This window comes from Callorhinus ursinus, unplaced genomic scaffold (assembly GCF_003265705.2).
Source record: "Callorhinus ursinus isolate GAN/ISIS: 27379988/994484 unplaced genomic scaffold, GSC_fseal_2.0 scaffold87, whole genome shotgun sequence".
In the NCBI taxonomy this organism is placed as follows: domain Eukaryota; kingdom Metazoa; phylum Chordata; class Mammalia; order Carnivora; family Otariidae; genus Callorhinus; species Callorhinus ursinus.
In genome coordinates, this window is record NW_027397149.1 from 1,549,605 (window position 1) to 1,564,083 (window position 14,479).

A 14,479-nucleotide genomic window follows, 5' to 3' on the forward strand; every position below is an offset into this window, starting at 1 on the left:
TAGCACCCCTCCCTGTCAGAGTCTCAGCAGGAACAGCCAGTCCTGTCCCTGATGCTTCAGGCGGACCCCCTGCTCCCCCTCCTCTTCCCCTGCACTTGCAAGCAACAGGTGGAACCCAGTCCCTGCCAATGGTCCTGTCTCCACCCCCCTCCCGAGGCCTGGCTTCTCTCTCCTTCCACCCACCCCCAAGCTTGGTCAGCTTTAAATCTTGACCTCTCGGTGCCCTTGAGGCTTCTTGAAGGGGAAGGAGTGAGGGTAGAAGGGAGGAGGGGGGCCAAAGGCTCAAGCCCCCAACCATGTAAGGGAAACTCAGGCCCCAGCAGGGAGCACGGGACCTGGGAGGAGGGGAGCTCAAGGAAGGGCCCCGCCTCTCCGGTGAGGGACACTTAATGCCTGACCAGGGAGGGGTGGGGGCCGGGTGGCTAAGATTACTGGGATTCTGCCCCCTTCAGCGGTTTTTATATTTGCCCTGCACAGGCCTTCCCACATCTCTAGGCCCCTGGCAGAGGGGAAAGTATCTAGGCCTGCTTGCCTCCACTAGACTCCCCAGTTGCCACCATGCGAGGCCTAGGGAGAGGGAGGGAGGGCAGGCTGAAGACCCCGGGGCACCATCACAGGGCCGTCCTGCCCTGGTGACAGTTTGGAGTCACAGGGCCATGAGTGTCTATAAATATCGCTTGGGCTTGGGTGACAGGGTGTCCCGCCCAACTCCGTGGCCGACCTCCTCCCTCCTCCGTCAGCTTCCTCTGGCCTAGGAGGAGGAACCTCAGAAACAGGGAAAGGAAGCGGCCCAACGAACCCCGTCCCCAGTACCATCAGTGGGACTAGGCGGGATGAGGCAGAGGCCCTGGGAGGCGATTAGCCTCCTCAAAGGCCCTGAAGTCCAGGGGGGGCATCATCTGCCTTGTCAGCCTACCTGCAAGGTGGTTTCCTGGGGTGACCCCCTCCCGTGCAACTGCTGTGGCCTGCCCCCCCCCCCACTCTTGCTGGGCTCCCTCCTGCCCGCCATTCCGTCTCTCCTGCCCATCTCCCCGGCTCACTCACCTCACCCACCGGGGCTTCCTGCCTTCCCTCAGGTATGCAGACCAGGGCCTGGCAGGTTTCTGCTGGGCGCTCTCCACCAGGCCCTGTGGGACCGCTCCCATCCGCCCCTGAGGCTCCTCCCTCTCCTGTAGCTCCTGCTCTTCTCACCCTTCCTTTGGCTCCACCTTTTGTCCTGCTCGACACAGATTTTCTCAATTCTCGTATTTTCTCCTGGTTCTTCCTGGTCCCTCATGCCCCCCCTGTGATTCCACGACCTCCTGTCCCCTCTGAGGCGCATCTCTCAAATTCACCCTGTTTCTTTTCGTTTTTTTCTTGCCCTTCTCTCCCCACCTTTCTCGCTCTTGTGTCCCTCTCTGTTTTGCTGTCTCATTACACAACTGGATCATTCCTAATTTTCCCTTCAGCCACTCAGCATAGATGTTTATTGAGCACATGCTATGTGCCAGGCCATGCGCCGGGCCCTCTCACGGGCTCACAGCCCACGGAGGGGAGAAAAGAAACAAGGGAGCAGTTGGAATGAGTGTTGAGAGGGGGATGCTTGCTGGGGCTACAGGAGCCCACGCCAAGGGCCCGACTCAAGCCCAGGGTGGGCACCCAGCCCCGGCGACCTGAAGGACGAGGTGAGGTAGTCAGACAAAGATTGGGCTTTCCTTGGGAAGGAAGAAAGCTCCTTTCTCAACTGACTTCACTCTCATCTACTCTCTCCACACAGTGGGGGACAAAGTCCCCGCGGACATCCGCATCCTGACCATCAAATCTACCACACTCCGGGTTGACCAGTCCATCCTGACAGGTCCGGTGGGCCGGCTGGGAGGACGCTTCAAGGGGGCGTGGGGATGAGGTGGGGAGCTGAGTGGACACACAGGGATGAAACTGCAGGTGGGTGAAACAGAGCAGCCAGCCCCCTCCTGGCTCCCTAGCACGCCAGTGACGTCAGCATGGCTCAGCTTTGTTCACCATCGCGAGCCTGAAACACAAGGGGTCATGGGAGAGGGCAGGACGTTTGTGCCCATTCTCCAGACGGTCATCGACCCCATCCTTCCTCATGGACATTCAGACGTCCAGAGAGCTGCCTTGTTGCCTCAAAAGCACCACCCCCGCCCCCAGCCCCAAATGAGGAGCCATAGATTCCAGGACAAGATGGGGGGGGTCCAAACGCACTTAAAACCACAGCTGCTTCTGTTTCTCCACTGGGAGAGAGAGGGTGAAGAGCCAGCGAGCCTTCCCTGTGGTCAGGGCAAGGAGGCAAGGCTGGGCTGGCCTGAGGTGGCTGCCTGAGCCCCTGCCCAATGGAGTGAGGGGGGGGCGGCGTCTCCTTCCCAGGAACGTGCTCTGTCATTGACCGTGCCCCGTCCCATAAAAAAGCTTCTTTGACTTTCGCCAAGACCTGGTTCTGAAGTCTATATATTTATCGTCCCCATTTTATAGAGAACAGAGGTTAAGTGATCCCCAGTTATGCAGCTTGTAAGTGGTCAAGCTGGGGCTCCGGTCAAGGTCTTTTTACTCCAAGTGTGATGGATTTCCCACATGCTTTTGCCAGAGTTCAGCCTTCCTCCAGAACTGTTGCTTGGTCCCCACCAGGCCCTGTCCTGCCAAGCAGGGCCAGAGTCAGGGCTGGGAAGCATGGGAGGACATGATGTCATCTGAAAACCTCTTGGCTCCTTCTCCACAGGCGAGTCCGTATCTGTCATCAAGCACACAGACCCTGTTCCTGACCCCCGAGCTGTCAACCAGGATAAGAAGAACATGCTCTTCTCGGTGAGCCATGCGGGGCCAGCTGTCATGCGCTGGAGCCAGAGGCCCCGGCAGGGGAGAGACCTGGCGGCATGAGGAGAGATGAGGCCCGCCATTGGGCGGGTGCAGTGGGAGGGTCGCCTCTCGCCCGACTCCTCACCTCCTGTCCGCCCTTCAGGGTACCAACATTGCCGCTGGCAAGGCCGTGGGCATCGTGGCCACCACTGGTGTGAGCACCGAGATTGGGAAGATCCGTGACCAAATGGCCGCCACAGAACAGGACAAAACGCCCCTGCAGCAGAAGCTGGATGAGTTTGGGGAGCAGCTCTCCAAGGTCATCTCCCTCATCTGCGTGGCCGTGTGGCTCATCAACATCGGCCACTTCAACGATCCTGTCCATGGGGGCTCCTGGTTCCGGGGGGCCATCTACTACTTTAAGATCGCCGTGGCCCTGGCTGTGGCCGCAATCCCAGAAGGTATGGCGAGCTCCCTTTTTCCTGCCATGGGCTAATCGAATCCGCAGAGGCCCCCTTTCCAAGTAGGGTAACATTTACCGGCTCCAGGGATCGGGACCCGACCTCCCAGGGGGCTGTCCCTCACGCCCTCCCCTTCCTCCCCACAGGCCTTCCCGCAGTCATCACCACCTGCCTGGCCCTGGGCACCCGGCGGATGGCAAAGAAAAATGCCATCGTGAGGAGCTTGCCCTCCGTAGAGACTCTGGGCTGCACCTCTGTCATCTGTTCTGACAAGACGGGCACCCTCACCACCAACCAGATGTCTGTGTGCAAGGTCAGGGAAGGGTGGGCGACTCCCACTCCCAAGACGGCCTTTGGGGTGACATGAGCCCTCCAAAGATGGGGTCAGCCCTTCATCCCTAGCAGCTTCTCCTTCTGGCCGGGGAAGGAGATGCGCGGAGGGCAGGCGTAGATTGCCACCCTACCAGCTGTGAAAAGGATGAACGGGGGGGGACTCCTCTGTCCCCCAGCCCCCCAGACTGGTCTTCTGTGGCAGGGCCTGGGTGGCCCGGCCCCACTGATCTGGAACAGCATTTCCTAAACCAGGGCTCTTAACCTCTTCTGCGCCCCAGACTCTTCGGCAGTCTGGACCTCCTCTCGGGATGATCGTCCAAATGTATAAAATAAAATACACAGGACTCTCGTTTAAAAAATGCACTGGGTTACAGAGGAAACCTGCGATTGAAATACAGTTATCAAAATATCTTAAAAACACGTTTGTGCCGCGGTCGCACCTCCACTTTGGGACGAACGCATTCCGTAGCAGGTCCAGCAGTGCTCAAGCAGTGAGCTTTTTTGAGGGCTCTGCAACAGTGCGATGTGTTAGGAAAGGAGCTTTGGGCCGGTCCCTGGCAGTCACAGGTGCTGCTGATATCCATGTGGTCCGAGGCTCGCATCCGTGATTGGGAGGAAATGCTCAATGTCAGAGAGAAAATAGGTGTCATTTTTTTTCCCTGCCATCCAAAAAGTTCCCACACCTCTTGGCAGGGGGTCAAGAGGTGTGTGTGTGTGGGCGGGGGGATCATTCAGGGACCCCGGGCAAAGAGCCCCTGCCCTAAACAGGGTTCTGTGAGAGAGCATGTCCACGAAGCATACATTGTCGTTCTGAGACTCGAGGGCTGTGCGGTCAAACCAGGGCGAGAAGGGCTGTACTGTGCGCTCCTTGGGGAGACCCCCGTGCTCACTCGCACTTGAAAGCCTCAGAGAAGGCCGATCGTCAAGAGAGGGGGCATTCCACTTCATTTCACCCAGCGTTTTGCACACTTACTTGACCGCAGAACCTTTGTCTCTTCGAGCCCGTCTGAAGCCCCATCCCTCCCGCCGCGGGCCGAAGTTCAGGGCGGGCGGCTCTTCTCCAGGACCTTCAAAAGCCCAGGCTTCAAAGCCAGACCACAGGCTCGGGCCGTTTCCTAAAAGTGAATTGATTGCCCCCATTTGAAAGTCAAAAGATTTCACAGAAGAAAACCCTGAATTTTGCAGGCTCTTCCTGCAAAACGGCAAGATCTGGCCGCGAGCGGCTGGAGCGACAGCGGGGCCACAGGCTCTCGTGTCCCTTGTTGCGCACGCCTCCTTTTGTTGACTCGTCCAAAGGAGCCTCCAGTGTGGCCTGCAGAAACTAGGGCCTTTTGTTTGGAGGCCACGAGCACCAGACATGGAGGATGATGGCAAGGGAGTGGCGGGGAGGCTCACTTAGTCTGCAGGGGTGGCCGGGAGAGGGATGGGGCAGCAGCCTCCCCTCGGTGCCGACCGCCTTCGGGGATGGTGACAACTAGACACCTGTGCCCATGCCCCTCTCCCTGCAGATGTTTATCATCGACAAGGTGGACGGAAACATCTGTGTCCTGAACGAATTCTCCATCACTGGTTCCACTTACGCTCCAGAGGGAGAGGTGTAAGTCCCCGGAAGTCCTCCCCTCAGCTCCCCATGGCCCCCCGCAGACAGCCCTCCCCACTTCTCTCCCCGGGGGGCCTCCCTCTAGTTTTATCTTCCTTTCTCTCTCCTCTTCCTTCCCGACCTTGTTCTCTCTCCCGCCCCGAGTGGCCTCCACATGGGTGACCACGCCCCCAACGGTCCCTCGCCACTTTCCCCATGTTCTCTCTGCGCCTCGGTCCCTCTTCTCCTTCCCCTCTACCTGTCTCTTTGCCTTCCTTCCTCCCCGCCCCGCTGCCAGCTTGAAGAACGATAAGCCAGTCCGCTCAGGGCAGTACGATGGGCTGGTGGAGCTGGCCACCATCTGTGCCCTCTGCAATGACTCTTCCTTGGACTTCAATGAGGTAACCTCTCCGCTCCCTGACGCAGCCCCTCCGTCCCCTTCCAGCTGGCTGAGGCCAGGCCTCTGCACCAGGCCACGTGGGAAGGGGACGCCCTGTTCCAAGGCCTCTCCTGGGTGGAAGGCGGAGGGAGTGGCGGGCGCCCTTCCCGTTCGAGGGGGAAGGTGGGAGCAAGGGGCCGGGAGTGCAGGGCATTTACCGTCTCTTGCTCCTCCGTGCTCTCAGACCAAAGGTGTTTACGAAAAGGTGGGCGAGGCCACCGAGACCGCGCTCACCACCCTGGTGGAGAAGATGAATGTATTCAACACCGACGTGAGAAACCTCTCGAAGGTGGAGAGGGCCAATGCCTGCAACTCGGTGAGTCTGGGCGCTCCCTCCCGCGGGGTTCCTTGTTGGCCCCGGGTCGCACAGGCCAGGACCCAGGGACCCTCAGGGGGCAGAGGCCACCAGTCCGGCCGGGCAGGGCCTTGTGCCCGGTGCGGGGACCACAGCCGGCATGGGCAGCCGGCCTCTCCACAGCTGTTCTTGGCCCGGCCAACGTTGGGAAGGCCCTGCGGCCCCTGGACCGATGCGCCCTCACCACTGCCTCGCTGCAGCCCCCCTCGATGACCCTTCCTCCTGTTGTGTCCCTAGCTGGAAGGGGTGGCGCCGGGCACAGAGACTGGACACCCATCGCGGTGCTTCCCTTGTCCACGTGAACAAACCCCACTCTGTTCCTAAGATCTTGCTATGAATATTTCCATAATGTATATTATGTCCTTCACATTCCTCATTGTTTTTTTTTTTTTTTTATATATATACGTAAGACGCCCATTGCTGCTTGACCTAATAGGACAGGAATCATGAAAACAACTGAAATATCTATCAGTAGAGAGCGCGTGGAAGGAATTTACAAATGCTAATATAAACATCACCTGATTTTTTACTTATTGTTACTCTTATTGTTGTTTTCTTTTGAAATCTCTGTGACGCATTTGGTGAAAAAGGATCGCGTTCATTTTTGTGGCGTGTTTATTACTGCATGCCAGGCAGTAGGTCTGCATTGTCCCATAACACGTCTCTAGGAGCCCACGTGTAGCTATTTCAATTTAAATTAATTAAGATGAGATAAAAGTAAAAATTCACCTCTTTGGCTGCACCAGCCACATTTTCCATGCTGAATAACCGTGCTCAGTGGCATCGTATTGGATGGTTCCGATTAGGGAACATTCCCACCATCACTGAAAGTTCTAGACGGTACCATACTGTGCCATCCTGTTGCAGTCGTGGTTTGTTTGTTTTTTAAGATTTTATTTATTCATTCATGAGAGACAGAGAGAGAGAGGGAGAGGCAGAAGCAAGCTCCCTGCTGAGGAGGGAGCCCGATGCAGGACTCGATCCCAGGACCCCGGGATCATGACCTGAGCCGAAGGCAGACACCTAACCATCTGAGCCACCCAGGCGCCCTTTCAGTCGTGCTTTAAACTAGACACTGTAAGAAAGCGGCAGCAACAGTCTTGAAGTTCTCTCCATTTGCACTATAGGTACCAGACTGAGCTCCAGTCTGAAACTTGGCTTGTGGTCTGCTCTGACCTCCAGATCCTTTTTGACTATGTTTTAAGGGGTCTGGGGATCTGCCCTTCTAGCACAGCATCGTCATTCTCATCCCACCAATCTCACGTCTGGCCCCTCCCTCTCCGTCTCCTCTTTCCCAGGTGATCCGACAGCTAATGAAGAAGGAATTCACCCTGGAGTTCTCCCGGGACAGGAAGTCCATGTCTGTCTACTGCTCCCCAGCCAAATCCCGGGCTGCTGTGGGCAACAAGATGTTCGTCAAGGTCAGAAATCAGAATGGGCCTCATTCCCTCTCTTCTTCCTAATCCCAGAGCCCTCTCCTATCCCTGCTCCCCATCACTGTGCCCTGGAAGAAAGACAGTGGTCTCTGAAAGCTCTCTTGGTCTCCTAGGGCGCCCCCGAAGGGGTCATTGACCGCTGTAACTATGTGCGAGTTGGCACCACCCGGGTACCCATGACGGGGCCGGTGAAGGACAAGATCATGTCGGTGATCAAGGAGTGGGGCACTGGCCGGGACACGCTGCGCTGCCTGGCCCTGGCCACCCGGGACACCCCCCCGAAGCGAGAGGAGATGATCCTGGACGATTCTGCCAGGTTCATGGAGTACGAGGTGAGCAGATGGAAGCCTCCCCTCGCCCCCAAGTCATCCGCCTCTCCCTGGCTCCACCTGTGTCGGGTCCTGCTGCGTCACGTCCCCTCGAATCACAGGAAAGAACCTAGAATCTGGAAGGACTATAGGAACCATCTAGTTGGTCCAGGGTTACTGTGCCGGTGGCCATGGGCCTGTCCGGGATGAGGTGAGGCGCTTGCCGCCAAAGCAGAGACCCACGCGGTCCCTGGGCATTCTCGGTTCTGTGCGTGGTTCCACAGTGAGATACTCCCGATGCAAGAGCGGGGCTAGACCTGCCTGCGCTCTGGTGCCTGGGCCTTACCTTGCAGTGAACCAGCTCTCCACAGAGCACTAGCGTCCACCCCTTCGTTTTCTCGTTGGGACCCGGTGGCCCGGCAGGTAGCCTGGATTGGCCCCCCGAAGGCAGAAACCACTACCCTAACTCCCAGTTCTAGTTCTTTCCTTGAAATATCTATGGGCAGCCACCTCCGCTGGGCCAGGCAGCGCCAGGCCTGCAGGCGTGCGTGTGAACAAGGAACGTCTCCTGCCCCTGGGCTTACGAGGCCCCACTGAGATTTGCACACCAGGCCCCATCTCCCACCATCCCCCCCGACCCCTGAGCTTCCTCCCTGGCTCATCTTCTGAGTCCTTCCCTGACCCTGTCGCTCTCGGCCGTTTCCCCAGACGGACCTGACATTCATCGGTGTGGTGGGCATGCTGGACCCACCCCGCAAGGAGGTCATGGGCTCTATTCAGCTGTGCCGGGACGCCGGAATCCGAGTCATCATGATCACTGGGGACAACAAGGGCACAGCCATTGCCATCTGCCGGCGAATTGGCATCTTCGGGGAGAACGAGGAGGTTGCCGACCGAGCCTACACCGGCCGGGAATTCGACGACCTGCCCCTGACCGAGCAGCGGGCGGCCTGCCGTCGCGCCTGCTGCTTTGCCCGCGTGGAACCGTCCCATAAGTCAAAGATCGTGGAGTATCTGCAGTCCTACGATGAGATCACGGCCATGGTGAGCGGATGGCGGCGCTGCGCAGGGCTGGATGGGGGGGGCATGGGGGTGGGGCCCGGGGGGACTGAGATGCACAGGGGAGGATCAGCCCCCAAGGAGGGTTTGCATCCCACCTGCTCGTTCTGCCATCAGACAGGTGACGGGGTCAACGACGCGCCCGCCCTGAAGAAGGCTGAGATCGGCATCGCCATGGGATCCGGCACCGCCGTGGCCAAGACGGCCTCCGAGATGGTCCTGGCCGACGACAACTTCTCCACCATCGTGGCCGCGGTGGAGGAGGGCCGCGCCATCTACAACAACATGAAGCAGTTCATCCGCTACCTCATCTCCTCCAACGTGGGCGAGGTGGTCTGGTGAGCAGCCTGGGCGGGCGGGCGCCTGGCAGGAACGCGGGGCAGTGGGGTGGGCTGGCGGCGAGGTGGGGGGTTGGCCACATGTCTGGAGGCAGGACGGACACGGGACTGCCTCCTTCTGGCAGCATCTTCCTGACCGCCGCCTTAGGGCTGCCCGAGGCCCTGATCCCCGTGCAGCTGCTGTGGGTGAACTTGGTGACCGACGGGCTCCCAGCCACGGCCCTGGGCTTTAACCCACCAGACCTGGACATCATGGACCGGCCCCCCCGGAGCCCCAGGGAGCCCCTCATCAGTGGCTGGCTCTTCTTCCGCTACATGGCGATTGGGGGTGAGCAGGACAGAGGGGGGACCCCGCACTCCTTCCCCACCCTTGGGACTAACCCCTCTCTGGCACACCTGCTCCCTTGGGGCAGCCACCCCGATGGGTCCTCTTCCTCAACGAGCCGTTGGCGGCTGCGAGCCCTTGACACCTCGCGTGCCCCCAGCCGTGACCCCCAATTCCCATCTCTCCACCGCAGGCTACGTGGGTGCGGCCACCGTGGGAGCGGCAGCCTGGTGGTTCCTGTACGCAGATGACGGGCCTCATGTCACCTACAGCCAGCTGGTAGGGGGATGCAGGAGGGAGGAGGGCGGGGAGCAGGAGGGGGGCGCAGAGGCTTCTGTGGGATCCCAGCTCCTCACTCCTCCCCCTGCAGACTCACTTCATGCAGTGCAACGAGGAAAACCCTGACTTTGAGGGCCTGGACTGCGAGGTCTTTGAGGCCCCCGAGCCCATGACCATGGCCTTGTCCGTGCTGGTCACCATCGAGATGTGCAACGCTCTGAACAGGTGGGGCCCGCCCGCCCGCCCCACCCGCCTTCCGGAGGCCGCTGTGTCCTCCCCCTTCCTCTCTCCGCTCACCACTGTTCTCTTCTGCTGTCCCCCACCCTGGGCTCCGCCCGGCCTCCCCTTCGCAGCCTGTCTGAGAACCAGTCCCTCCTGCGGATGCCCCCCTGGGTGAACATCTGGCTGCTGGGCTCCATCTGCCTCTCCATGTCCCTCCACTTTCTCATCCTCTACGTCGACCCTCTGCCGGTGAGCCCACTCGGGGCGGCACCCGGGGAGCCTCTGTGGGCTGGGGCGCGCACAGAGGGAGGAGGGAGTCAGGCTGGGGCGGTGCCGGAACCCTGGCCCCTGCCCGGCCCCTCCCAAGAGGGACACTGGTCCTCACCGCCTCCGCCTACCCTCCCAGATGATCTTCAAGCTCCAGGCCCTGGACCTCACCCACTGGCTCATGGTCCTCAAGATCTCATTTCCAGTCATTTTGCTCGATGAGCTCCTCAAGTTCATTGCTCGGAACTACCTGGAGGGTAAGCTGTGGCCCTCCTCCGAGCCCTGTTCGCCCCAGGCCCGCCCTCTGCGCTGCGAAGGCGCCCCCCCCCCCCCCCCCCCCCCCCCCCGCTTCCTTTTCCACAGGGTGCTCTGGCCCTGAGACGACCAGCGTCCCTTCCCCGGGCCCCCACGCCCCTGCACCCATGCGGGCGCCCACAGCCTGCTCAGCCCTCCTTGGCCCGCCGCGCCCGCCTCCCCCCCCACCGTAACTCTGTCTCTCTGTCCTCTCTGGCCTTAGGATAAACCCGCCCCCCTCTTCCACCTCTTTGAACCGTGTCACAGGTATCGCCCCCTTCTCGCCCTCGCCCCCAGCTGCTGTGCCCCCCCGCGCGCCCCCCTCACCCCCTCGAGGGCCCCCCCCACACACGAGGTCACTTGCGCTCGCTGCTCCCCCTGGAGCCCCCGCTGCCACGGCCAGGCTTCCCGGCGGGGTGATCTGCGGCCTGGGCCGTGCGGCCGGCTGGGCCAGCTCCGCGGCGGGGCTGGGGGCTGGGGGCTGAGCTGTCCGCTGCCAGGGCTGCCGCGCTGGGGGACGAGTGGGGGCTGGGACACAGGTGAGTCCCGGGGGCACCCTCCAGATGCGTGCGCCGGGGACAGGGGCCGCAGAGCCTGGGACGGACTCTTGCTCTCCCCTCCGGGCCCCTGCCTTACCCTTCCCTCTCGCCTTCCAGATCCAGAAGATGAAAGAAGGAAGTAACCAGTCCCTCTGCCCCTCCTTCCCCACCCTGATAGTGACGCATCTTCGGCCAGAGCTGTGGCACAGACGCCCACGTCCCCTCCTCTCCCCGACAGTTTTCTGTTTATAAACACGAGGGTCCCTTTCACTTTTCCACCCTCCTCGACAGCCCACCTTCCCTTCTGCTCTTGAAAGGCCCCTCCTCCCCAACCCTGTGGGGCTTGCAGGGACAAGGCGACGGATTGAGCTGAGCTGCTTATTTATTGAAAATAAATGACAGAAAAGTCTGGTCTTGCCTCTGTGCATGTCTCGGGGCCTGGGTCGGGCCCCTGGGGACAAGCATCTTAGTGTCATGCAGTCCAGAAAGCAGCTGCCTGTCCCGGGGTGCGCGTGTGGAGGGCCCAGCTGCCGTGGGCCAGAGGCTCGCAGCCACCACCCAGGGCCCAGCTGCCGGTCTGGCTGGGGGCAGGGGGGCAGGAGGGCCGAGACCCAGGAGGCAGCATGGCAGCCAGAAAGCCGCAGGGCTAAGCCTACACCTTTGGTTCCTGGAGGGGGCTGGGACTCCTGCCCAGGTGTTGTCGTTGGGAGCAGGAGGCCAGCCACCCCTGGGGGGAGGTGCTGGAGAGAGGGCAGTGGTGGCCCCAGCACCCCAACCCCAGGCTTGGAGGGGATGAAGACTCTATCCTGAGACACGCCGCCCCCCCCCCCGCCCCCGCCCCGGCAAAAAGCCCAGGCCTCTAGGTTCAGGAGCAGGGAAAGGCAGTCTCCCCCAGGGTGGGGGGTTTCTAGCCCCTCAGGTGTCCTTGATGTCCCTGATGTCCCTGAGGGGCGCCTCATCCATGATACTGCGCACTTGTTCCAGACTTTCCGCCTGGCGGATCCGTTCCAGGCGCACCTGTGGGGTCCAGTGAGGGAGGAAGAGGGCCCTTGGTGGGGAAACGCAGCCCCCGCTCCACCTGCCCGCCCCCCCCCCGCCCCCCGCCGCCACCCAGGGGCCCGCCTTCCCCAGCCCGCGGTGAAACTGGGATTCAAGGGAAGAAACGGGTCCTAAGAGAGCGGCCTGACAAGCGTGGGCAGGGGCAGGCGCGGCTGACACAATGCGCCGCAGGCCAGGCTCGGGCCGAGGGCTTCACACGGCCCACAGAGCCGGGCGCGCGAGGTCTTCCGCTGCCTCCGAGCAACAGCCCGGAGGGAAGGAGGATGCCGGCCTCGGGAGGAGGACGGGGACGCCCCTAATTGGAAGGCCGTCCTCGGAGGACCTAGGACGAGCTGCCTGGATCCCGGCCACATGAGGGGAAGGGACCATCCCGTACCTGCAGGGCCTGGGACAGTCGTACAAAATCCCTCTGCACCTGTTCACTGGTCTCCAGCTCCACCTGCAGCCGCAGCACCTTCGCCCTCTGTTCTGAGAGCAGGTCTGTGAGCTGGGCCTGGGGGGCGGACAGGACGCAGGGCTGGGGCCTCGCGCCGCAAGGGGACACGCGAGGTCTGGACGGGGCGGGGGGCGGGGAGCCCCTTCCACACCACCCCTGACTCTGACATCTTCCGTGGGGCCGGGCCCGGTGGCTGCCTCACGGCTTCCTGCCACCGGGCCTCATGGGGACAGAAAGGGCAGGAGGGGCCGGGGAGGGTCTCCGCGCTGCCGCCCCTCCCGCCGTCGCGGAGCCCGGCCTCGGAGGAGGCCAGCCTCACCTTGCTTTGTTCCTGCTCGACCCGCTCCATCTCCGTCCTCAGGCTGCACAGGGAGGCTGGGAAGTCAGGCAGGGGCCAGCCGTCAGGCCCACGGCCCCCCTCCTTCCCGCCCCGCCCGGCCGGGCTCCGGGCCCCTACTCACCCTCTAACACCTCTGTGCGGAAAGGAAAAAAGAGAGGTCAAGGCTCCTCCTTCTTACACACCGGCTCCTCGCTGCCCGCTCCTGGCCTCCCCGGGAGCGAGGCCGGGGTGGCCCCGCTCCCCGTCCCTCACCTGTCTCCTCCCGCTGCACCCTCAGCTGCCCCTCCAGGCTGGCCCTGGCCGCCGTCTCCTCCTCCAGCGCCTCGCGGAGCGTCACGATCTCAATCCGGAGGCGCTCGGCCTCGTGCTCCCGGGCCTGCTGCTGGGCGCGCGCCTCCTGCCTCGTGAGGCGTACCAGCCGCTGCAGCTCCTGGAGGGGAGGCCGGTCACTGCCGGGGGGCGGGGGGGGGCCACAGGGGCCACCGTCCCGGGGGTGCGGGCCAAGGGAGGAAACTTAAAAGGGGAACAACCTAAGCGCCCAGCACAAGGAGGTGAAGGTTTATAGCAGCCACACCACCAGGGCCCAGAGGACCCCCCGCACACGGAGCCAAGGGAGGGTCCCCCCATCCCCCCCATCCCCCCCATCCCCAGAGCAGGACACCCTTGTAATGCTCAAACCACCGAAGTTAGCACCCCGCTGTTGAGGCAAGTGTGTCTGTATAATAGAAACCAAAACAGAGCAAGGGCACGACGAAGGGCCGGACGACCAAGGGCAGGGTGACCAAGGGCCACACGACCAAGGGCAGGGTGACCAAGGGCCACACGACCACGGGCAGGGTGACCAAGGGCCACACGACCAAGAGCAGGATGACCAAGGGCAGGGTGACCAAGGGCAAGACGACCAAGGGCAGAGCGACCAAGGACCAGATGACCAAGGGCACAACCAAGGGCAGGACGCCCAAGGGCAGGGCGACCAAGGGCAGGGTGACCAAGGGCCGGGCGACCAAGGGCAGGGTGACCAAGGGCAAGACGACCAAGGGCAGAGCGACCAAGGACCAGACGACCAAGGGCAGAACGCCCAAGGGCAGGGCGACCAAGGGCCAGACGACCAAGGGCAGGGCGACCAAGGGCAGGGCGACCAAGGCCAGACGACCAAGGGCAGGATGACCAAGGGCAGGGTGACCAAGGGCAGGGTGACCAAGGGCTGGACGACCAAGGGCAGGGCGACCAAGGGCAGGGCGACCAAGGGCCAGACGACCAAGGGCCGGGCGACCAAGGGCAGGGCGACCAAGGGCAGGGCGACCAAGGACCAGACGACCAAGGGCCGGGCGACCAAGGGCAGGGTGACCAAGGGCCGGACGACGAAGGGCAGGGCGACCAAGGGCAGGGTGACCAAGGGCCGGACGACCAAGGGCAGGGTGACCAAGGGCCGGCAGGGTGACCAAGGGCCGGACGACCAAGGGCCGGACGACCAAGGGCAGGGCGACCAAGGGCAGGGTGACCAAGGGCCGGACGACCAAGGGCAGGGTGACCAAGGGCTGGACGACGAAGGGCAGGGTGACCAAGGGCCGGACGACCAAGGGCAGGACGACCAAGGGCAGGGCGACCAAGGGCAGG

General features: G+C 62.1%; 2 protein-coding genes across 4 annotated transcripts in view; one reads left to right on the forward strand and one right to left on the reverse strand.

Moving 5' to 3' along the window:
- The window catches only part of ATP2A1 (ATPase sarcoplasmic/endoplasmic reticulum Ca2+ transporting 1), a 15,440-nt gene extending 4,004 nt beyond the window's left edge, over positions 1-11,436 (forward strand). Inside the window, exons 6-23 of one of the 3 annotated variants that reach the window (XM_025853997.2) lie at positions 1,757-1,837; positions 2,717-2,802; positions 2,957-3,254; positions 3,401-3,567; positions 5,096-5,184; positions 5,465-5,567; positions 5,790-5,921; positions 7,259-7,381; positions 7,510-7,728; positions 8,413-8,748; positions 8,881-9,101; positions 9,227-9,429; positions 9,620-9,705; positions 9,797-9,930; positions 10,059-10,176; positions 10,334-10,451; positions 10,712-10,755; positions 11,145-11,436. In XM_025853997.2, coding sequence (XP_025709782.1) covers positions 1,757-1,837; positions 2,717-2,802; positions 2,957-3,254; positions 3,401-3,567; positions 5,096-5,184; positions 5,465-5,567; positions 5,790-5,921; positions 7,259-7,381; positions 7,510-7,728; positions 8,413-8,748; positions 8,881-9,101; positions 9,227-9,429; positions 9,620-9,705; positions 9,797-9,930; positions 10,059-10,176; positions 10,334-10,451; positions 10,712-10,716 — 2,519 coding nt within the window. In that variant the 3' untranslated portion in view covers positions 10,717-10,755; positions 11,145-11,436. Of the gene's footprint in view, positions 1-1,756; positions 1,838-2,716; positions 2,803-2,956; positions 3,255-3,400; positions 3,568-5,095; positions 5,185-5,464; positions 5,568-5,789; positions 5,922-7,258; positions 7,382-7,509; positions 7,729-8,412; positions 8,749-8,880; positions 9,102-9,226; positions 9,430-9,619; positions 9,706-9,796; positions 9,931-10,058; positions 10,177-10,333; positions 10,452-10,711; positions 10,756-11,144 lie in introns of those variants that run through there. The other 2 variants (XM_025853994.2, XM_025853998.2) reach the window with 2 other exon arrangements.
- RABEP2 (rabaptin, RAB GTPase binding effector protein 2) overlaps positions 11,392-14,479 on the reverse strand; it is a 13,778-nt gene continuing 10,690 nt past the window's right edge. The window contains exons 9-13 of the mRNA XM_025854001.2: positions 13,115-13,292; positions 12,984-12,995; positions 12,842-12,897; positions 12,463-12,579; positions 11,392-12,044 (exon numbers count right to left, since the gene is read on the reverse strand). Of these exons, the coding sequence (XP_025709786.1) occupies positions 11,943-12,044; positions 12,463-12,579; positions 12,842-12,897; positions 12,984-12,995; positions 13,115-13,292 (465 nt within the window). The 3' untranslated portion in view covers positions 11,392-11,942. The remainder of the gene's footprint in view (positions 12,045-12,462; positions 12,580-12,841; positions 12,898-12,983; positions 12,996-13,114; positions 13,293-14,479) is intronic.